Here is a 25158-nt window from a genome sequence, read left to right as displayed (position 1 = left end):
TTGGTGGATGAGATATTTTTGCATGATAATGAAAACTGAGCATTGATAGTGAGACTTATTGATGTTATTGAGAGTTGTTTATGAGAGACTACAAACGTCCAGGTTGTCTAATGATCTTTAGTAACTAGTTGTCTAGTAACAACAGCCTGGTGGACCAAACTCTCACAAGTCAAGTCTGGCCTCGGGCCTTGGGGAGTAGAAGAACTTGGGGTGTAGAAGAACTCCTAGAACCCCATCAACCAGGTATCAACTACACAAATGTGGCTGTAGATATAATTATTAACAATTGTAAACCCACCCAACTTGTATCTAAGAGTTCTCTCACCTATATGGCAGTGAGTAGGAGCAGCTTTCTCACTGCTGTGTGTGTGTGTGCGTGCGTGCGCGCTCCTTTCCAATCATGGGATTATCTGCAGCACCAGGTGATAACATAAATCATAATTATATATTACTAAGCACCACTCAAAATTGACCACGAAACAATGCGTATAAATTAAAAAGAGTTTAGATTTAGAAAAGACTTTGGCTAATATTGGTTTGGAAATAAGGTTGTTGGTTAATGGAACAAATTACCAGACAACATAATAGTCATGGGATCGTTGGATTGTTTCAAGCCAAAGTTAGATATATATGAATGAGTTTGGTTTAGTGTAAATAGGAGCTGCCTGGCATGAGCTAATAGTCCAGCTGCAGTTTCAGGTATTCTTATGTTCTTCATATTCGTTCCTCATAGAAAACTGCAAAAATATACGCTTTGGGGAGGTCTGGTCGAGGACCGGGCCGTGGGGACGTTGAGCCCCGAAACCATCGCAAGGTAACATGTTTTGTGTCACTGGGAAATTCCCTAACCACTCTGAACATTGTGCGGGATGAACATCAGAGCTGCGCCAGAATGTGGCCGGAACACTTGTGAAAACTGCATTGTGTTTTAGCCCCGCGTCTCCAAACACCGTGAGAGTTTAGTGGCGAACTTCAGGATAGATTGCTTCTAAGCTAAGACGCGAGTTCGATTCCACCGCCATGCTCCGAAGATTGTCTCGTAAATATTCTCGTGTAGTTTCAGTGTGTAAACAACAATTTACTGTTTTCTCAACTGTTAAACTATCATTGCGAGGCAAAAATGTTATTTTATGTGGAAGATGATCTATGATCAGATTGCGTTGTCCCGAGATGGGTCATGTGTGTGCACTTGAGTGCACATCACAAAGGTTCCGGGTTCGATCCCCGGTGGAGGCGGAAACAAATGGGCAGTGTCTTTCACCCTGATCCACCTGTTCACCCAGCATTAAATAAGTACCTGGGAATTAGACAGCTGCTACGGGGTGCTTCCTGGGGGTGTGTAACAAAAAGGAGGAGGCCTGGTCGTGGACCGGACCGCGGGGACGCTAAGCCCCGAAATCTTCTCAAAATAACCTGGACCCGGATTCACAAATCAGTTACGAAAGTACTTACGAACGTGTACTTCTTTCCTCAATCTCTGACGGCTTTGGTTACATTTATTAAACAGTTAATGAGCTCCGAAGCACCAGGAGGCTGTTTACAACAATAGCAACAGTTGATTGGAAAGTTTTCATGCTTGTAAACTGTTTAATAAATGTAACCAAAGTCGTCAAAGATTGAGGAAAGATGTACACGTTCGTAAGTACTTGCGTAACTGCTTCGTGAATCTGGCCCCAGATTCTCTTATGTGGAGCGACCAGCTAGAACGGATTTAAGAAAGAAACTTACTCAATGATAGGCTTCTGAACATCGCTTGAAGTGTGCAAATTTAATGACTGCATCTCAGTGCTATAAATAGTAACGTGGATTTGTTTATATAATTTAGACCCACCTAATACTGTAGACCTAAATTATTTAAAAACAATCTATTCAGTAAAGTTTGCAATTTATGTTCGAGAATCCTACTATTCAGTTTCAGTTTGTGTGGGTGGTGAAAGTTGACCGGTCTAGGTATCAATATCATCTAGTAATACCGGATGTGATCTAACACTTATTATCACAACAAGTGGAAAGTGGAACCCACACACGATGTATTAAGTGGAAGTGCAGAGAAAATTATATACTCCAAGCCTGTCGTGGTCTGGTAGCCTAGGTTAACATAACACGCTTTAATTCTAGGGTTATTTTGCCTAATCAAAAACGTACGAATCTAGTCAACACACCAGATCTATCGACGCCGATGCTCTTTTGTCACTGGAAATGTCAGTATTGCAGTGTTTTTTAATTTCACCAAAGCCGCGTGGAAATTTTTGTTCTCTATACTCCATAGCGTCAAAACAGTTGTGCATTAAGTGCGAGGAGAGATATGACTAGCGTATGCCCGAAGGGCTCATGGACATGTCACCAAACATGCAGATATTAACTTTCAGAGCACCACCATTCGTGAAGGAGAGTCACTCTGCTCCTTCCTTCACGTGATCATTTGTTTATCACTTTTAAAATTATGAATCGAGTTTTCTTCCACAACCTGTTCCTTGAGTTTAAATTAAAACTTTCTAACATTTCTATGACTCATCTGAGTTTCCAGCTTCAACCCTTACCCCCCCTTGTTTTGTTGGCATTCAATGTGATCATTTCGTCTATTTTCACTCTGTTAATCCTCCTGAGCATTTTATACGTCTCTATCATATTTCCCCGCTCTCTCCGTTTTTCTAGCGTCGTCAGGTTCAGTTCCTTCAGTCGCTATTCACACCCCATTCCTCGCAATTCTGGGATCTCGTCACAACTTTCTGAACCTTTTCCAGTTTCCTTATGTGTTTCTGGTAGGGGCTTCATGATGGGGGCTGCATACTCTAAGACTGATCTCACGTAGGTAGTTGAAATTGAAATAAGTTTATTGAGATAAAATACACACAAAGGGATGAGGTAGCTCCAACTATTCTCACCCCGATCAGTACAACGTGTTCATACATATATAGACACACATCACAAACAATAAACATATTACCGAACATTCTGAGAGATAAACATTTCTTCCTTTACAGATGTAATATTTTACCAGACGTACACACATATACTTTTATGACTAAGCATATAGACAATTTGCAATAGAACAGGGGCATAGGGTGAAAGAAACTCTGCCCAGTGTTTCTCGCCGGCGCCCGGGACCACAGGATCACGTGACCAGCGTGCTGTCCGCTCGGCCACCAGCCCCTCACACCAGTCCCTGTGTGTGTGTGTGTGTGTGTGTGTGTGTGTGTGTGTGTGTGTGTGTGTGTGTGTGTGTGTGTGTGTGTGTGTGTGTGTGTGTGTGTGTGTGTGTGTGTGTGTGTGTGTGTGTGTGTGTGTGTGTGTGTGTGTGTTTAGGAGGGGGGAGGGAATTAAGCATTATATCTGTAATGACACAATCATGCCTAACAACTATTATTTATTTATAGTGTTTTCCTCCCGGGTCATTATCGCTGACGTAATCTCCAGAAAATAATTTAATCTACAACAGTTAATCTTTTTTTTAATATGAGTACTATTGTTTTCTCACCCACGTGCTCTTTGTTTACACACATTCGTCAGCTGTTAACACCAAATGAAAATGAAAAGTGGTTTTGAAAGTGAAGTTCGTCGGAGAACGGTTGTAGTGGGCCAGCGTTGTGTTGTGGGTTACTTGTAGTGGGCCAGTGTTGTGTTGATGTGGGGTTACTTGTAGTGGGTCAGCGTTGTGTTGTGGGTTACTTGTAGTGGGCCAGCGTTGTGTTGTGGGTTACTTGTAGTGGGTCAGCGTTGTGTTGTGGGTTACTTGTAGTGGGCCAGCGTTGTGTTGATGTGGGTTACTTGTAGTGGGCCAGCGTTGTATTGTTGTGGGTTACTTGTAGTGGGCCAGCGTTGTGTTGATGTGGGGTTACTTGTAGTGGGCCAGCGTTGTGTTGATGTGGGGTTACTTGTAGTGGGCCAGCGTTGTGTTGATGTGGGGTTACTTGTAGTGGGCCAGCGTTGTGTTGATGTGGGTTACTTGTAGTGGCCCAGCGTTGTGTTGATGTGGGTTACTTGTAGTGGGCCAGCGTTGTGTTGTTGTGGGTTACTTGTAGTGGGCCAGCGTTGTGTTGATGTGGGTTACTTGTAGTGGGCCAGCGTTGTGTTGATGTGGGTTACTTGTAGTGGGCCAGCGTTGTATTGTTGTGGGTTACTTGTAGTGGGCCAGCGTTGTGTTGATGTGGGGTTACTTGTAGTGGGCCAGCGTTGTGTTGATGTGGGTTACTTGTAGTGGGCCAGCGTTGTGTTGATGTGGGGTTACTTGTAGTGGGCCAGCGTTGTGTTGATGTGGGGTTACTTGTAGTGGGCCAGCGTTGTATTGTTGTGGGTTACTTGTAGTGGGCCAGCGTTGTGTTGATGTGGGGTTACTTGTAGTGGGCCAGCGTTGTGTTGATGTGGGGTTACTTGTAGTGGGCCAGCGTTGTGTTGATGTGGGTTACTTGTAGTGGCCCAGCGTTGTGTTGATGTGGGTTACTTGTAGTGGGCCAGCGTTGTGTTGTTGTGGGTTACTTGTAGTGGGCCAGCGTTGTGTTGATGTGGGGTTACTTGTAGTGGGCCAGCGTTGTGTTGATGTGGGGTTACTTGTAGTGGGCCAGCGTTGTGTTGATGTGGGTTACTTGTAGTGGCCCAGCGTTGTGTTGATGTGGGTTACTTGTAGTGGGCCAGCGTTGAGTTGATGTGGGTTACTTGTAGTGGGCCAGCGTTGTGTTGATGTGGGTTACTTGTAGTGGGCCAGCGTTGTGTTGATGTGGGTTACTTGTAGTGGGCCAGCGTTGTGTTGATGTGGGTTACTTGTAGTGGGCCAGCGTTGTGTTGATGTGGGTTACTTGTAGTGGGCCAGCGTTGTGTTGATGTGGGTTACTTGTAGTGGGCCAGCGTTGTGTTGATGTGGGTTACTTGTAGTGGGCCAGCGTTGTGTTGATGTGGGTTACTTGTAGTGGGCCAGCGTTGTGTTGATGTGGGGTTACTTGTAGTGGGCCAGCGTTGTGTTGAGGTGGGTTACTTGTAGTGGGTAAGCGTTGTGTTGTGGGTTACTTGTAGTGGGTCAGCGTTGTGTTGATGTGGGGTTACTTGTAGTGGGCCAGTGTTGTATTGTTGTGGGTTACTTGTAGTGGGCCCGCGTTGTGTTGATGTGGGGTTACTTGTAGTGGGCCAGCGTTGTGTTGTGGGTTACTTGTAGTGGGCCAGCGTTGTGTTGTGGGTTACTTGTAGTGGGTCAGCGTTGTGTTGATGTGGGGTTACTTGTAGTGGGCCAGCGTTGTGTTGTGGGTTACTTGTAGTGGGTCAGCGTTTTGTTGATGTGGGGTTACTTGTAGTGGGCCAGCGTTGTGTTGATGTGGGTTACTTGTAGTGGGTCAGCGTTTTGTTGATGTGGGGTTACTTGTAGTGGGCCAGCGTTGTGTTGAGGTGGGTTACTTGTAGTGGGTCAGCGCTGTGTTGTTGTGGGTTACTTGTATTGGGTCAGCGTTGTATCGTTGTGGGTTACTTGTAGTGGGCCAGCGTTGTGTTGTGGGTTACTTGTAGTGGGTCAGCGTTGTGTTGTGGGTTACTTGTAGTGGGTCAGCGTTGTGATGTGGGTTACTTGTAGTGGGTCAGCGTTGTATCGTTGTGGGTTACTTGTAGTGGGCCAGCGTTGTGTTGATGTGGGGTTACTTGTAGTGGGCCAGCGTTGTATTGTTGTGGGTTACTTGTAGTGGGCCAGCGTTGTGTTGAGGTGGGTTACTTGTAGTGGGCCAGCGTTGTATTGTTGTGGGTTACTTGTAGTGGGCCAGCGTTGTGTTGAGGTGGGTTACTTGTAGTGGGCCAGCGTTGTGTTGATGTGGGGTTACTTGTAGTGGGCCAGCGTTGTGTTGAGGTGGGTTACTTGTAGTGGGCCAGCGTTGTGTTGATGTGGGGTTACTTGTAGTGGGCCAGCGTTGTGTTGAGGTGGGGTTACTTGTAGTGGGCCAGCGTTGTGTTGATGTGGGGTTACTTGTAGTGGGCCAGCGTTGTATTGTTGTGGGTTACTTGTAGTGGGCCAGCGTTGTATTGTTGTGGGTTACTTGTAGTGGGCCAGCGTTGTGTTGAGGTGGGTTACTTGTAGTGGGCCAGCGTTGTGTTGATGTGGGGTTACTTGTAGTGGGCCAGCGTTGTGTTGAGGTGGGTTACTTGTAGTGGGCCAGCGTTGTGTTGATGTGGGGTTTCTTGTAGTGGGCCAGCGTTGTGTTGATGTGGGGTTACTTGCGGTGGGCCGTGAGGGAGACTGGGTTGCATGACAGAATGCGGGTGTGGAGTAGGACTGGTGGCTGGCTTAGGCTAACCTTGAGGGCTAGGTTTCCTGTTTGGATTACTACTTGAGTGGCGGAGATTCAGTGGCCTGTTGATCAAACGAGACGGTGTTGATATCACTCACAGAAAATAAGTTGATTCAGTATGAAATCCAATGGTGTTTCAGCCACATGTGAAATATATTTGTGCGTGACTTGAGAAGATTAAAGAGTCCCGGTGTACGAGCCACAAGCCTGTGGTGGTTAGCCTGCTGACTTAACCATCCCGCCTTGCACGGCGTTCATGGAGTACAGTTATCAATTTTTTTCAAGCCATTAATAAACTGATAAACCGTCGTTTGGTTGTGATAGAGTGAGGCTACCCTTCCCGGGTGAGGCTGTGATGACCCAGCTGCACAAAGCTACGGATATGGTCCAGGACAGCTGGTTAAACCATCAGCTGCGTCTGGTGTTGCGATGCTCTGGTGTCCTGGGCTGGGGGAATTTACCTCTCTTGAAGAGCCACCTTCATATTTGCAGTGGAGAGAACTTGCCAGCTACAGGATAGCTCTCTCATTTTCCTTCTTGCATATAAATATTAAGTTTCTTTGTTATTCCAGTTTACTTAACATGCCGGGACTAAGGTCACATTGCAGAGTTGTCTAAACAATGATGGATGAAGATAGTCGGCGATGGTTGAGGTAGACACAACAGCGGGAGAAATTGTTGTGTAGGTAACATGGCGGGGGACCAGGCGGCCATCGTCTGCGAGGCTGCTCAGTTGGTGTTGTGCTCCGGGCTGGAGCGCAGGTGCGGCTGTAGCCCCTCGCTAGTGATACGTGTTTTAGTGTTAGTTACAACCACTCTCACCACCGCTCGTTAAATTACTACCACAGTCTTAGCCAAAAAGTAAAAGTGTCGACTGAAAAGCAAACGGAGCAAGTGAGAAAACGTCAGTGAAAACGACGGAGGAGGAGAAGGAGGATAATTATCTGATGTGTCGTTGAAGTCGCCCCGCGCTGCCCAGGCCAACATTACGTACCCGAGCTAAAATAGCCCCGGCCACCCTTGCATGAACTGGCTCGCTCGCGGCCTGGCTCCTCCCAGCCCACTAAACCCCAGGGGCACACACAGGAAAAAACACACTCCCCACAGGACCAGAAGACTCCTCCACACTGCATGATTGCTCTCCCTAATATCTGCGCTGAAATATCTGTGGTCTTGAGGTGTTTTTTTTTTTTTTTTTTGGTGTGGGAGGTTGGGTGGTATTTCGTGTGCTTCTCTCTCTCCCTCTCTGTCTCTGTCTGTCTCTCTCTCTCTCTCTCCCTCTCTGTCTCTGTCTGTCTCTCTCTCTCTCTCTCTCCCTCTCTGTCTCTGTCTGTCTCTCTCTCTCTCTCTCCCTCTCTGTCTCTCTCTCTCTCTCTCTCTCTCTCTCTCTCTCTGTCTCTGTCTCTGTCTGTCTCTGTCTCTGTCTCTGTCTCTCTCTCTCTCTCTCTCTCTCTCTCTCTCTCTCTCTCTCTCTCTCTCTCTCTCTCTCTCTCTCTCTCTCTCTCTCTCTCTCTCTCTCTCTCTCTGTCTGTCTGTCTGTCTCTGTCTGTCTGTCTGTCTGTCTGTCTGTCTGTCTGTCTGTCTGTCTGTCTGTCTGTCTGTCTGTCTCTCTCTCTCTCTCTCTCTCTCTCTCTCTCTCTCTCTCTCTCTCTCTCTCTCTCTCTCTCTCTCTCTCTCTCTCTCTCTCTCTCTCTCTCTCTCTCTCTCTCTTTTTTTTTCTTTCTTTTGGTGTCCGAATATAAATTAGCACAGACCTTCAGATAGCTTGATGGTGTTTGACATATTCTCCTTTGTGGTGCCTTAATTGTACATAACTTTTCGGTACCTGGGCACCTGACAGCTGGGTGGACAGCGCTTCGGATTCGTAGTCCTGAGGTTCCGGGTTCGATCCCCGGTGAAGGCAGAGACAAATGGGCAAAATGTTTCTTTCACTCTAATGCCCCTGTTACCTAGCAGTAAATAGGAACCTGGGAGTTAGACAGCTGCTACGGGATGCATCCTGGGGGTGGGGGGTGTAACAAAAAGGAGGCCTGGTCGAGGACCGGGCCGCGGGGACGCTAAGCCCCGAAATCATCTCAAGATAACCTCAAGATATACCAGTTTATCCGTGATCATAAAATGTGATATATAATTAAATTTGAATGCAGATTTTGTTGTACAGATTGTGTTTATTTGTTGTATTTTTGGCTCTGATGTATATAAATATATATAACGAACAAAGCAATAACTTTAAACTTTTGATATAATTGATTCATATTATTCTGGAAACAAATGTATAGTATTGTGGGATAGGCCATCGGCCAGTAGTTAATATAGCTGCTGCCCTTGTACAGATCCTGACAATACATCCTTTCGTTACACAGTTGTTACTACACAGCTCCTGTGAGTGTGTGTAACCAACCACATCACACACAGCCATACCATATATTACCAAGACGTTCTAATCACTGTTGCGTTGGCGGACCAATAAATGGTCAGAGAAAAGGCCTCCGTATATATTTTTGTTAATCGGGTTAGTATATAAATCCGGTTAAACCAGCTGCGGACTGAGTTGCCGAGTCGTGCTGGTGTTTCTTCTAAGGGTCTGGTCCAGTGACGAATCTGCCCCAGCAACCCATCACTGCTTGCTCTGTGGTCTGATACAGAGGGTATGGGGGACAGTCATCGTGAGGCTGTAGGTTTAGGGTGATGAGAGAGTCCCTTACCTGTATATACGAAACGGTTGTGGTGACGTGGTGCAAGTTCACTCTCTCCATCTCCACCACGCCCCCTCATATTCATATTCTTTCTCTCTCTCTCTCTCTCTCTCTCTCTCTCTCTCTCTCTCTCTCTCTCTCTCTCTCTCTCTCTCTCTCTCTCTCTCTCTCTCTCTCTCTCTCTCTCTCTCTCTCTCTCTCTCTCTCTCTCTCTCTCTCTCTCTCTCTCAGCAAATGACTTTTTTTTCTATATATAATTGTTGTTTCCTGAACTGCCGTCATTTGAAGGATTTGTTGTTTTGTGAACCGTGACGTGAGCCCATCAAGGTGAGCGGTTGTGTTGGTAGTTCACCAAGTAGGGAGAGTTAGTTGTGATGGGAACTTTAACCACAGGTATTTGCCGTAAACTCAAAACTTGGGGCTGTTCCTATGTCCCATCTCTCTTCCATACCTTTTATTTTGTATCCCTCTCTCACTTTCCACTCTTCCCTCTCACATGTTCCACCGTACACACCCTCTCATTCCTTCCCCTTAGTCACGTTCAAGGATGGTAGGGCCAACTTTCCCTCCGTACTGCCCTAGATGTCACTATTTGCTCAGGTTATGTGTTGAAGGGGAGTTACCTTTTGGCTCAGAGCACTGCCCAACTCTGGTCGTTCTTCCCAATACATTCCAGTTCATGCTGATGAAAAGACAGTTCTTATAGTAACTTTTGGTGGAAAGTTACTACAGGGGTCCCAATATGTAGTGAGGGACCACCAGTAGCACTTTTTGTGTTATTCATTTTATAGTACATCCCTATCCATGACCATCACCAGCGACGTCCGTCCACAACGACCACCGCCATAACAATTACATTACCCATCCGTTATCACTACACCTCTTCACCACCACCCCCACATCACTATCACAACCCCCTCACCCTTCTCATCACTAGAACTCCCACTCACCACCACACTTCCCTACCACCATAGCTCCTCACCACCATCACAGCCCCATCACCACACCACATCACCACCACCATCACATCAGCCAACATCACCACCATCATTCTTACTTCTACTACTGTCTCCTTTCACCGTAATAACCAAAGTAATGATCATGACCTCTCCGCGTTAGCTAATTGCCTCATGAGCTGAGTCATGGGTGTAGTAGAGGCCAAGCTGCCTCAGTCAATCCCCCTCCCAATCTTCCCTCACAAAATTATTTTTCTAGTTTAGCAAATCCCATTCTTCTCTGGCAACGCTGTCGACAACTATTGTCTTTATTCGGTTTGTTAGTTCCTGCATCATACTTTCCCTGTATCGGTTTAAGTGCAGTTTACATGTATACAAGTATCCTCGATAGTGACTCAAATTGTATCCAGTACACTTTGGCGTATCTCGTGACCTTGAAGTTTTTATGGGTTGTGTATTATGGCGTTTGATGGTAAGAGAAGCGTCCATGTTGTTACTGGATCATAGGGCTCCCTGGTGACAGATTTTAGAGTCAACTTTTATATACTGTCGGGTGGGGGAGGGGCGGTTAGGCCTTAAGCAATATCTGGAAAATCTGTATAAGCTTATATTTTATAATGTCGACATTGTAGGCTTGACACGATTTTTTTAATGTTGCAATTGCCTCATATTTGCATTGAAATAAATTTTTGTTGACCTAGTCCTGTAATGTGATGGACCAGACCACACACTAGAAGGTGAAGAGACGACGACATTTCGGTCCGTCCTGGACCATTCTCAAGTCGATTGTCGACTTGAGAATGGTCCAGGACGGACCGAAACGTCGTTCCGTCCCTTCACCTTCTAGTGTGTGGTCTGGTCAATATACTTTAGCCACGTTATTGTGACTCATCGCCTGTAATGTGGTATTGTACATGCTTCTCTCCGTCTCTCCTCTTCTTTCTCCTGTGCTTATTACAGTACCTTGTACTCATTACAGCTGTTTTATTATATATCTTGTCTTCTTTATACCCCCTCTACTCATTACTCAGTGGTCGTTACATCCCCCTGTGGTTCTTACTTATCATGGCCCTCATGTGATCCAACACTGCTCAATTTGTCTACAACTGTACATGTGACTTAACTGTCAAGTAAAGCCTAGTTATTGATGAATGGTGAAACACCTCACAGCTTCATCCTCAGCTTCCGTAATTGTTCCGATATCTTTCCTACTCAGTGTTAATACGCATGTTACTCCTATTACCTATCTTTATCCTTTTCGTCCCTACGCCATCTCATCCTTCCATATTTTCCCCCACCCTATCTTCGTTCTCCGGCCTGTCTTCACAATCTCATTTGCCTTTTACCCACCTTCCGTTTACTTTCCACCCCCATTGTCATTCCATCTACCTCACTCCATTATCATCCCCTTATCTTCGTCGTCCTTCTCCAGCCCATCCTCCTTCACTCTCCTCCCGAACTTCTCTACAGCATCTTCAGCATTCTCTCCCGCTCCCTAATTTGTCCAACCCAGTGTTTATTTCCCGTCCATGTCGTCCTCGCCTATCCCCCCCCCCCCCGCCCCGTCCTCCTCCTGGTCAACAGTTGTCTCTCGCTGGAACACGTCCAACTGGGTAGTACCAGCCCGTCCCCCTCGCCACTCTGTAAACAAATGCAACTAGAAACCTACGAACCCACGCAACCAGCCCACCTAACCTATCGATTCATAGAAAAATTACACTAGTATAATAGGTCATATTTTTAAAACAGATTGGTCGATTACGTAAATTATGCGGCGTATTAGACTACTGTGAATGTATAACAGGACGTTAGACATCACAGTAATTAGATCTATCAAGGCACGCGCCAAAATTGGAGATACGTTGAACCATTCCACGAACCCCGACGCGCAGGCTTGCTACCCACTTATCGTGGGATGTGATAACCTGCCGGAACTACTCCTTCCTGGAGAGATGTGTTGTATCGTATAGTCTTATCCTTCTGTTTCCACTTACGGGAACCAGGAAACGTGCGAGTGCGTATCTACTGCTGACAACACCAGGGGCCAGATTCACGAAGTAGTTACGCAAGCACCTATGAACGTGTACATCTTTCCTCAATCTTTGACGGCTTTGGTTACATTTATTAAACAGTTTACAAGCATGAAAACTTCCCATTCAACTGTTGTTATTGTTATAAACAGCCTCCTGGTGCTTCGGAGCTCATTAACTGTTTAATAATTGGAAACAAAGCCGCCAAAGATTTGAGAAAAGATGTACAGGTTCGTAAGTGTTTGCGTAAATGCTTTCGTGAATCTGGCCCCAGAAGTCTTAACATTGACGCGGGACACACGGGTTGCTGCAGGGTCTTTAGATGGCAGGATTGATTTGATTGTTTATTGTGCACCCAATACTCATCCTGTGAGCGGTAGCGCAAAAAAAAAGCATTACAGAGGGCACAAAAGGTCTTTATCAGATGGCAGGAGTAATCCGGGTTCCTTGCTGTAGTCTCTACCGTTTTCTTTAACCTGCAGGAGTAATCCGGGATCCTTGCTGTAGTCTCTCCCGTTTTCTTTAACCTGTAGGAGTAATCCGGGATCCTTGCTGTAGTCTCTCCCGTTTTCTTTAACCTGCAGGAGTAATCCGGGATCCTTGCTGTAGTGTCTACCATTTTATGGACGACCAAAAGATGAGACGGCGATAGGTTGAAGCCGTGAATGATCAAAGGCTTCAGTACATTTACAAAATAGCATCATGATGATATTTTTTTTATGTTGAAGTATTTAACGGGGGTTGACGATTTAGACACTTTATATTTTTTTATCTAAAAGAATCAAGTTTTCTTTTTCGTCATGCACAGAAGAGTGAAATGTCAATGGCCAGGATAGGAACAGTTTTTTTTTTGGAATATAATGTATCCTCTTTCACAGTCAGTTGGTTGAAAATATACAGTAGGCATAGTTGAATCAATTGCTTTAAATTAACTTAATAATTTTAAATCACGAGTATTTCGCAGATATCAACCATTTATTTAAAAGATTTATCAATATTGTGTCTCATTCCTTATTAATCTCATTCCTATTTGTTTTATTGTTTTTTTTTTAATTCATAAAGTCAGAACCATGGATTTCTTACATTTGTCATACAGTTATAATTAATTCTTATATTTGGACACAAACTATGCGTTGGACTAGTTTATAATTATCTTGGATATATAGCCTGTTAGGATTATCCAGGTCACCCTGGGTGAACGACTGACCTTATCCATGTAAGCCACAACAGTTGCATAACTCCCAGGTACCTATTAACTACATATGTGAAAAAAAAGAGGCATTAGATGCAGGGGTAACTTGCCTAAACGTCTCACACCTTCGTCTGAGAATTGAACCAAGGACCAATTGGTTTTATATTACCTCTTATCGTGAAGTGATTTGATGCATCGAGGCACCTGTATGCTCACATATAAGTACAATTTCTCTGGGAAGTCGTTTCGTCATCATATCGTACCCAATGATGGCTGTCTGGGAACTTTGGTACGAGGAACAAGTCGGAGGTACTGATATCTCAGCACTTAATTCTTACGCAAGCGTTTCCCTTGCCACCGTTACTCAGATGATGTATACAGATTGGCAATTGTTTCATTCTAACACAGTTGTCATTATAAGCGCTGTAACCACCGAGATATAAGGGCGTTGACGCCCAGACCGGTGATATAAACAAAAATATATCCGCGTCAGTGCTATTGGGGCTTGTGGGGGGGGGGGGGGGGGCGTGTCTACACAGCCTCACTGCAAGATGCTAGGCTTCTGAGTTTTTCTTCAGTACACACTTTCTCTCTTTCTCTCTCTCTCTCTCTCTCTCTCTCTCTCTCTCTCTCTCTCTCTCTCTCTCTCTCTCTCTCTCTCTCTCTCTCTCTCTCTCTCTCTCTCTCTCTCTCTCTCTCTCTCCCCTCTTTTCGTTATCTCTCCCCATCTCATCCTTTCTTATCTCTTAAGCTTCTCATTTCTTATTCCCGCTTCTCCTCACGCGGCTCCAGGAGGGCGTGTGCCAGGAGCGCAAGGCGTCACTAGCGGCTAACAATAGAGGGAGGAGGCCCACCGGAAGTGGTTACCACCCTCTTCCTTCTTTCATTACCATACCACCCACCTATCTCCTTATAATCTTTCTCCACATTGACTCTTCTTTCTTATTCTCTTTCTCGTTTAATAGCTCGCTCGATTCGTCCCATCTTTCGCAGCCTCCTTTTCCCTCTCTCCTCTCCCTTCGTCTGTATGTCCCTTGCATATAATCTTGGGTTGGCATAACCCCTCTAAAAACCTCTATATATGTCTCCTACTGGTCTACTTGCACATTACTCTACTGCAAAAAGCAACTGCAATATGCCTGTCCTTTCGAAAGAAAACAATAATAGGAATTTGTGATATTCATGTGATGTTTTGGTCCGTGCCTTATCCCGTGTGTGTGTGTGTGTGTGTGTGTGTGTGTGTGTGTGTGTGTGTGTGTGTGTGTGTGTGTGTGTGTGTGTGTGTGTGTGTTTACTAGTTGTGTTTTTGCGGGGGTTGAGCTTTGCTCTTTCGGCCCGCCTCTCAACTGTCAATCAACTGTTTACTTACTACTTTTTTTTTTTTCCCACCCCACACACACACACACCCCAGGAAGCAGCCCGTGACAGCTGACTAACTCCCAGGTACCTATTTACTGCTAGGTAACAGGGGCACTTAGGGTGAAAGAAACTTTGCCCATTTGTTTCTGCCTCGTGCGGGAATCGAACCCGCGCCACAGAATTACGAGTCCTGCACGCTATCCACCAGGCTACGAGGCCCCCTCGTGTGTGTGTGTGTGTGTGTGTGTGTGTGTGTGTGTGTGTGTGTGTGTGTGTGTGTGTGTGTGTGTGTGTGTGTGTGTGTGTGTGTGTGTGTGCGTGTTAGTCCCGGCTAGTTGCAATATATTTGTTTAATTAAGACAGTTTTAAGGAATTTTACGTTAATAAAAACACATTTGAAGCGTTTCTGGCTTAGCTGTTTAGATTTCAAGTTCCGTGGTTTAGATTTCAAGTTCCGTGGTTTAGATTTCAAGTTCCGTGGTTTAGATTTCAAGTTCCGTGGCAACTTGAACGCACTGTTTACATCCTGCGTTATGTTCAGTGAGCTGACAAGATTAATTAATTAGATAAATATTTTATATAGTGTCAGGAAATTCATTAGCTTACTTGATAAGCCAGCCCATCCTGCTAAAATGATAGTACTTAAAATACGCATATAGTCGAAAGCACTAATATGTAGTGATAGACCACCAGAAAGTTGACTTTCGTCTGGATGAATTTGGCCAAATGGTAACTTATAACCCCCAACATAAATATAGAATCTAACCTAACCTGTCCTAGCAATTCTAGACCAAATACACGCTATCTTAGGCCTAATATAATACATATATGTGTCATACTAGGCCTAGGAATATTTAAGTTGGGTTTCGTCTTTATATTTTCCGGAAAAAATGATTAAAAAGTGCAAAACGGGTACTTTTTGGTGTATATTACCTAGATATTAGTACTGTCGAGCAAATAGTTACTGCAAGTACTATCATTTCAGAATGTCTTACTGAAGCGACCATACGAGTCATAAATACTCATACTCCGCCCAATAAAACAGAAACAAGCAACACTTAGTGGGCCAGCCAGAGGCTTAGGCCCGCGCAGGAATATCCATGAAAAAAAATCAGAATGATAGGTTGGATACGCATGTTACGTTTCTAGTTAATTTTCTAATTTTATATTTTCGAAATTCTTATTAGAATTGTGTCTGTGTAATGAAAACATCAGGTGTAGCCTAGTTGCCGAAGTGTGACTCTGGTGTTCATATTATTTTATGTCATTGTATTGGTTGGTTAAGATATGGTAGAAACTGTAGGCGTTCTTGGTGCGAGGTGAAATATTCTTTAAAAAAATTATAACTGTAACTTAATCCCCATTGGCTAAAATCAACTGAGATATAATTACTACAATAGATGTGTAACGAACTAAGACATAGTAGTCAGTATAAGCTGTTTAACTAGATATTATCCTGTATCAACTGTATTGCTGGTTAGAGATATATCAGCTGTGCTACTAGGTATACTGGTTTATACTAGCTTTGTAACTTGATTATAGATCTTGGAGACAAGACATATTAGCTTATACCAGCTGTGCAGCTACTTATAGTAGCATGCACCAGTTCTGCAATTAAATATAGTAATCTATACAGCTGTATAACTACCTCAGTTGTGCTTATTATGAAGTCATCTACTATAACTTGACTACGAATGACCAGGGCAGGTATAGCATTCCTAGATGCTATCATTTAAAGCTAACAAACTTAAACAAACCTAACATTATTTAGCTTAAATCAAAGTTAGCGTATTGCCATTTAGTCTAGAATACTCTAGACACACCAAACTTAATGTAGCTAAAGCCTTAACAAATCTCATTTAATTTTGCGTTACCCAATCAAAACAATTATCCTGGTTTAACCACCATATCTTAACTAAGCTATCAATAATCTCGAAGTGATCTAATCATCCTGACCTGATATAACGCAGCCTAATCACACCAAGTTTTTAAGAGAGCTAACTTCAATAACTAGCTTAAATAATGAGATATTACACCGGTGTAAGAGGGTGGGGAAGACATCGGCTGTAGCCTACTGCAGGTGGAAGGTTAGCCACTTTCTCCCTCCTCCCCCGGTGAAGAAAAACATATATTGCCTTTGAAATGATGAACGTAGCTATGTTTAGTGGTTCAGTTACCTTTGGTGTGTTAGCCAACGATGTTAGCTACGTTTCCTACTGTGCCTGTCAACGGAATATTGTGAAAGTTGGCATACATATATATGTTACACTAGTGGAAGATAATATCTTGCCGTATGGTGTCATTATCGTGAGTTAGTGGTATATCGTGGTATGTTTTCGGTAGATGAAGTGTGATTATGCGGCGGTAATGTTATATCGTGATGTATTTTCGCTAGATGAAATGAGATGTTATTATACTAAGGTATGTTTGTATATCATAAATAGATAATCAAAATATTAATGAACATAACAATATGATCTAGTCATGTTAGGTTCATATTTATAGCAATAATAAATTATGCTAATCTTTGTCAAAAGATTTAAAATGTTTGTAAGTAGACAGCGAGACATGGACACAAAACCGAGAGAAAGCGGAAATAGCATGCGTAGTTTCACCGGAGGTACACTTTGGTCAGCGTATGTGCGGTGTAGAAAGCCCGCCTACAACGCAAACTGACCTTTCAATCGCCAAATGAATGGTGGCATTGCCCTTCTTGTGAGTTCCAGGTCACGGGAACACAAAATAGGGTTCAATGAATTCATTTGCACGATGGAATCTAATTACAGCCTCTGAACGCTCGTGTATCACTAACGAATTGGCCACAGAAAGGTATAACCACTATAACAATTTAGTGCTAAATAAAATGAAGACTCCTTTCATTTTCATCTGACATTTATGTTAACATTAAACACAGAGACGCGACTTTACGCGGCATGGCTATGGAACATCTTTTTTATTGAGGTTAATAGTAGAGGTAAAGAGAAACTGGTACTTTGTCACACGAGAAAACTTGCAGGTCTGTGCCGTGATGTAACTAGACTAAGTTAAGACTTACACCATCCAGGGGTTTCTAATGAGATCCAGAGGATTTCAGCTGTCTGGTACCCCCTTGCAGTCTCATGGACTCGTTTAACCACGCCCTCTGTATTAATTTGCTTGTTTAACTTAACTGTATTTCGGATAAACATTTTGGATATAGAGCTTGATCGTTTTATAGTAGCCTTGAAGGAAACATAGTTATGGTTACGGATGTAATGTATTGTAACAAAACATAGCATTCGTTGATTGGTCTTCATCCTGGTGTGTTGAAGGCCTGTTTTTATTATTATTTTCTACCAGAGACGTGGCCACACATTTACAATGCTAATCAGCATATATACATTTTCTTCTATCCTCCATGGACAGGGTGAGAGATTTGTCAAACATACAGTTCAGAGATTTATTGAACAATCAACCACAGAAGGTGATTGTAGTACTTTTAAAATGCTAGGCTAAGCTACATACGTAAATACATAGATACACGGATTTATGTATGCTACATAAAGTGTTTGATGCGTCTTTAACATAGTGTCATTAATGTGCATTTACAAAGGTGAAATGTAATTCTGATCAGCTGTTGAAGGCCTGTCAGTGTGAACGATAGTCTGTGGAAATTCACAACCGCAATCTAATTTTTTCCTCTTCAATTCTGACTGTTCTGTTGACATTTAGAAGCTTGTTGCTGCATCGCGACAGCGGTACTTGGGATAACTGTTCTTCTCTCAACATCTGAGTTCCATTGTTGCTTTATATAATATATGAGCATTGTTAAGTTCATTGTATTTAGAGGCCCAATAAGAGAGTGCTTTTGTATAAGTGAAATTGTGTTGGTGTTTGTGAGCCGTAAACAGCCTAGCCTCGGCTCCTGTTGGGAATCGGTGAAACTGCTGTTTTGATACGGCTTTTGACGAATGTTATAATGTTATCTTGTAGGTAATGCTTATTACTTCGTGTAGTGTAGTCAAAAGTGGGAGCAATAAAGCAGGTAGTGTAACGAGTAACTTGTGTTTTTAATATTTGGTGCCTGCAGTCTTTAGCCTTTACAGTTTAAAGTTCGACATGAGTGTACGAGAATTCCGTATCATAGAGACTTTGCACATAATTCACTTATTTACATTTCACTGTACGTTACAGACAGGTTACTTGCAATGAATTAGAAGTTCGTATTTTTTTTTTACCAGCCTATAAAAATAAAAAGAATTTTACTGGTGAATTTTGCTCCCCGCTGGTGGCCATAAATGTGCTTTAGGAAGAAACATGGCTACATCATGTTGTATCTTACAAGTCGAGTGTTAGTGGTTATAGAAACATTAACACGTGGTTTAACATTGTTCTTTTGTAAGAACATTTGTGTACTAGGTTGCAATCTTTATTGTCGTTACAACTGAACGTAGCCTAGCCTCCTGGCACTTGATTTTAGGTCTGATGTTCGTAAGGAAATAATAGTTTGGTAATAGCGCATCTTAATTTTTGGTCATGGAGAGCTTCAGTAATACTTTTCCTTTCTGATGTAAGCGGATGGTTAAATGTTGAAACAGTAGAGCTTCAATAAGTGTGATCCGGGGTATATCTTTATGTATGATATGATTATTCGGAATATCACCATATCTTATGATGAACACCGTAGAGCAGCTGCACCATCTTCATAATACAAAACTTTTTCAAGTACTTGAACATTCTTCACCACATCAACACCGTCACATTGTCACCATCTTCGTCAATAAAGCACTGACTTTGGTATGTGGTACAGTATACTGCACAAGTTTGGTGTATATTATCATTTTTGTCGGTTTAGTTAAACAACTGCTATTGGCTCTATCATATATCGATGTTATGAAACTTATACCTCCTTGTGAAAAAGAACAGAACCACCTCTCCAATAACAAGGTATTTACTGTACCGAGATGTACAATGCGTCGCTATTGGTACTGGTAATGACCCGAAAGAGCCTCCACTTACGGCCTATATTCATGCCCTTAATCCACCTTTAGGGTGGCTTAATCGTGATCAATCATCATCTGCATCTTGGATTGGATTGGTGCGTCCACGGACCCCATCCCCAGATCTCTTGTATTAGTTATTGATACAGATAATGGCTCCAAAGAGCCTCCACTCACGGGCTCATAGCCCGTGCTACTTGGAACTTTTTGTTCTGAGTAGCTGAATCAAAAACAACAAACGACAACACACAACATTTCAAAATACTTGGCGAATGCCAGTATTTCCGTAAGTCACGTGATACGCACTTTTTTGTCTTTTTTTTTTTATCAGCGGATTGGCGTCATTCCTTTCAAAATTATTAATGCTAAATTAACGTATAAATATATGCCATTCTTTTTATATGTGTGTGTCCAACCCAGAACAAAAGTTCCTAGGTGTGAATTGTTCTCATCAAACATTACATTTACTGCAGAGTCGTTAGGCACGCTAGAATAAATAAATACAGAAGCAGTCCGTGACGTTACGTGCAAGACTGTTAGTATATCTGTTAGCTATACTGTAGCAATACTATTGTCACTTGGGTAATACAGGGAGGCCTACTGGCTCCATGTCAGTACTTGGGTACTGGCCTAGTGGAAGGCAGGTGACGTCGCTGATAAGACGTCACAGCGGTGAGAATGCCAGCCACGTCCCAGATCTGTGTCCCTGACTCCAACCAATCTGGAGCCGTTGGGTTCAAGGCGTAACTGTTACAAACATGCACACAAGCGGAGGATTTTATGTTTCCTTGCTAATAGTCTCCCTTCTGTTAATTTCCGCTCTGGGAACTGTTTTCTCTAGTAATATTTTCTCACATTGAATGATATACGATCGTGGAGAAAACGCTAAGCCCGTCTATATAGCACTTTGAAGGGATATGAGCACAAGTATCTGGGGTAAGATGCAAGAAAGGCATGGTCTACAACCACATGGACCGTCGGGGATTGAGCACAGACCCGTAAGAAGCGATCGAGACCATCTCTCTACCGCCCTGACCAAGTAGTTGGACTCTCTTATAGGGGAAGAACTATATATTTATATTTGAACATCATGCATTTCCAGCAAGAATTCTCCGGTACTCTGTACTCTGGTCATGTCTCGTGTGTGTGAGTGTACGCACCTAGGTGTGCTTGAGGGATCGAGCTTGGCTTCTAGCCCCGCCTTCCCAACGTTCTTAGATTAAAGCAATGACCTATTGCTCACGCTTTTATCATATTTACATTTAAAATTGTTGACTCGTATTAGCCTCAACGTCTTCTGCATCTAACCTATTCAATTTATTAACAGCTTTAGCACTGAAAAATATTTTCCTGATATCTATGACACATTTGCGTCTCCAGTTTCCATCTATGAACCCTGGCTCTGATGTTACTAGCTTTGAACAACGCTGCTTTGTCTACTTTGTCAATTTCCCCTGATAATCTTATATGTTGTTATCATGTCCCACCCCCACTTGTCTTTCCTTTCCTCCAGTGAGGAAAGTGTGTGTGTGTGTGTGTATACATTGTTACACGTCTGAAATATGTATACCTCTGCTCATCATTGTGCTCACGCAGTTGTTTACGAATAAATCAGTGAAACAGAATGTCGCAATACTGAGAGTTATTATGCTGGCAGTTGAGAAGTGATATAGAAAACGTAAATACTCGTCGAAGGGTACACTTTACAATATTCATGACACAGCTTGAGTGAGTGAATATGAGTAACGTCTATATATATATATATATATAGACGTTATATATATATATATATATATATATATATATATATATATATATATATATATATATATATATATATATTGATAGTAGTTTTTGTAACTACAGTATGTGCATCATAGTACAAAGATTGCCGTTCTAAGCAATTAGATAGTAGAACTTTGTACTATTCACTTTATAGTCGGAAAATGAAGCTAAAAACAAAATTAATTATTCCTAGGCCTAGTATAGCACACATATGTACTATATTAGGCCTGAGATATCGTGAATTAGGCCTCATTATATATATATATATATATATATATATATATATATATATATATATATATATATATATATATATATATATATATTTTTTTTTTTACCTAGAAGGGGTACCACCTCTGGTGCAAGTGTAGGGACCCATAGCCTCGGAGAAGAAAATAAAGAGTACTCAGAGAAGACCTTGTGGATCCTCACTGAACACTTTGATATTTTCTTCTCCTACCACCCCTTTTCTTTTATTAAGTGTGTATATTTATCTAACTTTATTTGAAAATGTCATTACACACAAAAAGTTACAATATTGATTACATGCAGGGTACAAGGCTGCTTGTCACAAGTTGAAAAGCTCCTCCAGCTCCTCAGATGGCATATATATATATATATATATATATATGCTCATGAATCAACATGAATGAGTGAGCCGGTGAACATAATATCAACATTTCTCCCCCTTCAGAGATGACATGTGGCAGTTAACATGTGGAAGTGTTGTGAATTAAAAAGCTCTAGCCTAATGGCATCTATGAGAGAACCACAGTCGTAGCCTTAATTCTTATTCCAACTTTACCATTTAAAAAAGTATTTTGAGAAACTCAATAAACACGTGAATTTAGTGCATGAAACTGAATTAATATACATATACTGGAATCGAAACAAACCCGCTAATTTTGAAAACAAAAAGAAACAAGAGTGCAATACCCGCGAAAAGGAGAATGTAAACAAACCCGAAGCGAGACTCGCAGAATACTAAAGCTTGGTTACATGAATATGAAGAACAACAACAGCAACGGGCGGAGTAGGAGTGGGAGCAACTGGAGTGGGAGTGGCAGCAGTGGGAGGAGTGTGGGAGGCAGGAGCAGGAGTGAGGGCAGGAGGGACTCCCAGATGGCGCTTGACGCCCTCTGCCCCTACGAGGACACCGATGCCGACGCCATCTTTAAAAGGTGAGTTTAGAACCTTACAGGCCATTGCTTCACTCCTTTTTTAACCCTCCAAACCACCCACCCACCTCGGACCTTTGCAAGTAACTGTCGCCTAATGCAATGAAAGTTCTCTGTTCTCGACTCACAGTCCAGGATCCCGGGTTCGATTCCCGGGCGGGAAAGAGACGGGTTGGGCACGTTTCTATCCACCAGTGCGCACCTAGCAGTAAATATAGGTATCCGGGAGTTAGGTTACTGTTGTGGGATGGATTCTGGGGAAAGATCAGCAGCTGGCATAGAGGTGTGTTGGGGGGGGGGGCTCGATAGGCCTAATTATTGGCATCCTGTCCCTAACTATGTTTTGTTTGTTATGTCTAATTAAAAGCTGTGAACTACTAATTAAATCTCAACCCATCCTCCTGTTTAGCTAGTACTTTTGTAACTATGTGGACTATCATACATATTTAGAGGTAATGGGGAATTAGATAGTAGGATTTGGTACTATTCACTTTTATAGTCCGAAAAAATAAAGCAAAAACCAGACTTAAATTACACACAGAAATCACAATTGCGTGATGCATCAAATGAACAAATGATTAAGGCAGCGTCTGGGATGCTCTTGGACGCAGGTTCGAATCCTCGTCACGGCCCTTGTGGATTTGTTCCAGACAAATATTTCTAGGCCTAGTATAGCACATATATGTACTATATTAGGCCTCAGATAGCGTATGTTAGGCCTAGCAAGGATAGGTTAGGGTAAGCTTTCTTTACAACTTGAGTACAAAAAAACTTTTCCGGTTTGTCCAAATTCTGTAGTGTCGATTTCTACTTTCTATATTTGCCTTTTATATCAATATATGTACTATGGTGGTCATCGTTACTATAAGTACTACCCAAACAGGTGGTTGGGCTGTTAGGACGGATTTATCCACTTCTGTTTCTGCATGTTGGTTACAATGACTTGTTGGCCTTACACTGAAGTGGGTCCTCACAGCCCTGTGGCTCACCTGTGTGACTGGCTGCCAGGTGTGTCCTCTACAACCACAACACTATATTATTGATTACCCGGAGTATTTTGCATGTCTACCTCATATCTCCCACATGTCTTGAGAAGCTGTGTTGTGGGATATGATGAGAGGCCTCATAGCGTTATTTAGCCAGCTCTCAGAGGGGAACCACTCTGTCATTCACTGCCCCAATAGTACTTCAGTGAAGTAGTCACGCAAGTACTTACGAACCTGTACGTCTTTTCTCGATCTTTGGCGGCTTTGCTTACAATGAATAAACAGTTAATGAGCTCCGAAGCACCAGGAGGCTGTTTATAACAATAACAACAGTTGATTGGGACGTTTTCATGCTTGTAAACTGTTTAATAAATGTAACCAAAGCCGTCAAAGATTGTGGAAACATGTACACGTTCGTAAGTACTTGCGTAACTGCTTCGTGAATCTGGCCCCTGGTTACTGAGTCCAGATACTAGCCGAGGTTGGTCACTGAAGGGGTAATTAATCCCTTTAATTCAGGGTGGGGGAAATAAACATCATTCACACTACAAGAAGAGTAATGGAATTACTCCGATTAAGCAAAATTGTATGTTACTAAGATAGTCGTCGATAGAGCTTCGTCTTCACACACGTAGAGTCCAGAGTTCGAATCCCCTAGAGCCCAGGTCAATGGAATTGTATATTAATTTAGTAAATAAAGACGTTAATAATTTTTTAAGTCGTGATTATAAATATGATTTTTGTGTTGAAATATTGTCTTCTATGTGTGGTTTATCGTACAGTGACACTTGGAACAGGCTTCTATAATGTATTCATTAATGTTCAAAAGCTAGAACTCTATAACACTCTATGTATAGCACTCTAATCCCTGATCTATAATTCCATCTGTAGAGTGTCCATATTTCTTCATGGTGACCTAATCATTGAATTCTCTACTTTTAACAGCTATAAATCACTTTCGTATATCACAAAATGTTCGGAATCCTCTCCAGCTTGTAGTTAATAGCGTAGAGGCGGAATTCAAGAGCTAAAGCTCTGCCTCCGTAAATACACGTAGTAGGGTACATACCTGTTGCATCCGCAGTAGCAAAGGTTCTTCATATTTAGTAGTGGAGGTGGTCACACTACCTGGAGGCCAGCCAGGTACCTCCCCCAAGGATGGTGGGTTTGGGGAGTTGGACGCCTTAATGTCCCTCCCCCCCTTCACCGTTATCCACCCTCCAGGGTACACTCACAGGAGTAACCCCCCGGGGACACTCACAGGAGTAACCCCCGGGGACACTCACAGGAGTAACCCCCGGGGATACTCTCACAGGAGTAACTCCAGGGGACATTCACAGGAGTAACTCCAGGGTACTCTCACAGGAGTAACTCCAGGGGACATTCACAGGAGTAACTCCAGGGGATATTCACAGGAGTAACTCCAGGGGACATTCACAGGAGTAACTCCAGGGGACATTCACAGGAGTAACTCCAGGGGACATTCACAGGAGTAACTCCAGGGGACATTCACAGGAGTAACTCCAGGGGACATTCACAGGAGTAACTCCAGGGGACATTCACAGGAGTAACTCCAGGGGACATTCACAGGAGTAACCCTTCAGGGTACTCCTGTGGAATGGTGTTTCCCAGGAATGGGAAATAAGTATCAACAAATTGCTAGTTCCAAATAATACACATTGCAAGACGAAATCCAGAGCTCATTATCCTTGCTAACTACACAGTCCAGTACACGAA

At 42.9% G+C, this 25158-nt stretch overlaps 1 protein-coding gene across 6 annotated transcripts in view; it reads left to right on the top strand.

The window, feature by feature from the left end:
• Positions 1-25158, top strand: part of FER (tyrosine-protein kinase Fer) — a 129140-nt gene that overhangs the window by 2058 nt on the left and 101924 nt on the right. For 4 of the 6 annotated variants that reach the window (XM_045747891.2, XM_045747894.2, XM_045747892.2 and 1 more), the window contains exons 1-2: positions 7004-7061; positions 21952-22438. The exons of 1 other annotated variant lie outside the window; for it this stretch is intronic. In XM_045747891.2, coding sequence (XP_045603847.1) covers positions 22257-22438 — 182 coding nt within the window. In that variant the 5' untranslated portion in view covers positions 7004-7061; positions 21952-22256. Of the gene's footprint in view, positions 1-7003; positions 7062-21951; positions 22439-25158 lie in introns of those variants that run through there. One more of the 6 variants, XM_069330621.1, reaches the window with a different exon arrangement.

This window comes from Procambarus clarkii, chromosome 24 (genome assembly GCF_040958095.1).
Source record: "Procambarus clarkii isolate CNS0578487 chromosome 24, FALCON_Pclarkii_2.0, whole genome shotgun sequence".
Taxonomy (NCBI): Eukaryota; Metazoa; Arthropoda; class Malacostraca; order Decapoda; family Cambaridae; genus Procambarus; species Procambarus clarkii.
Note: the sequence above shows the minus strand (reverse complement) of the source record. Positions and strands in the feature narration are given on the sequence as shown.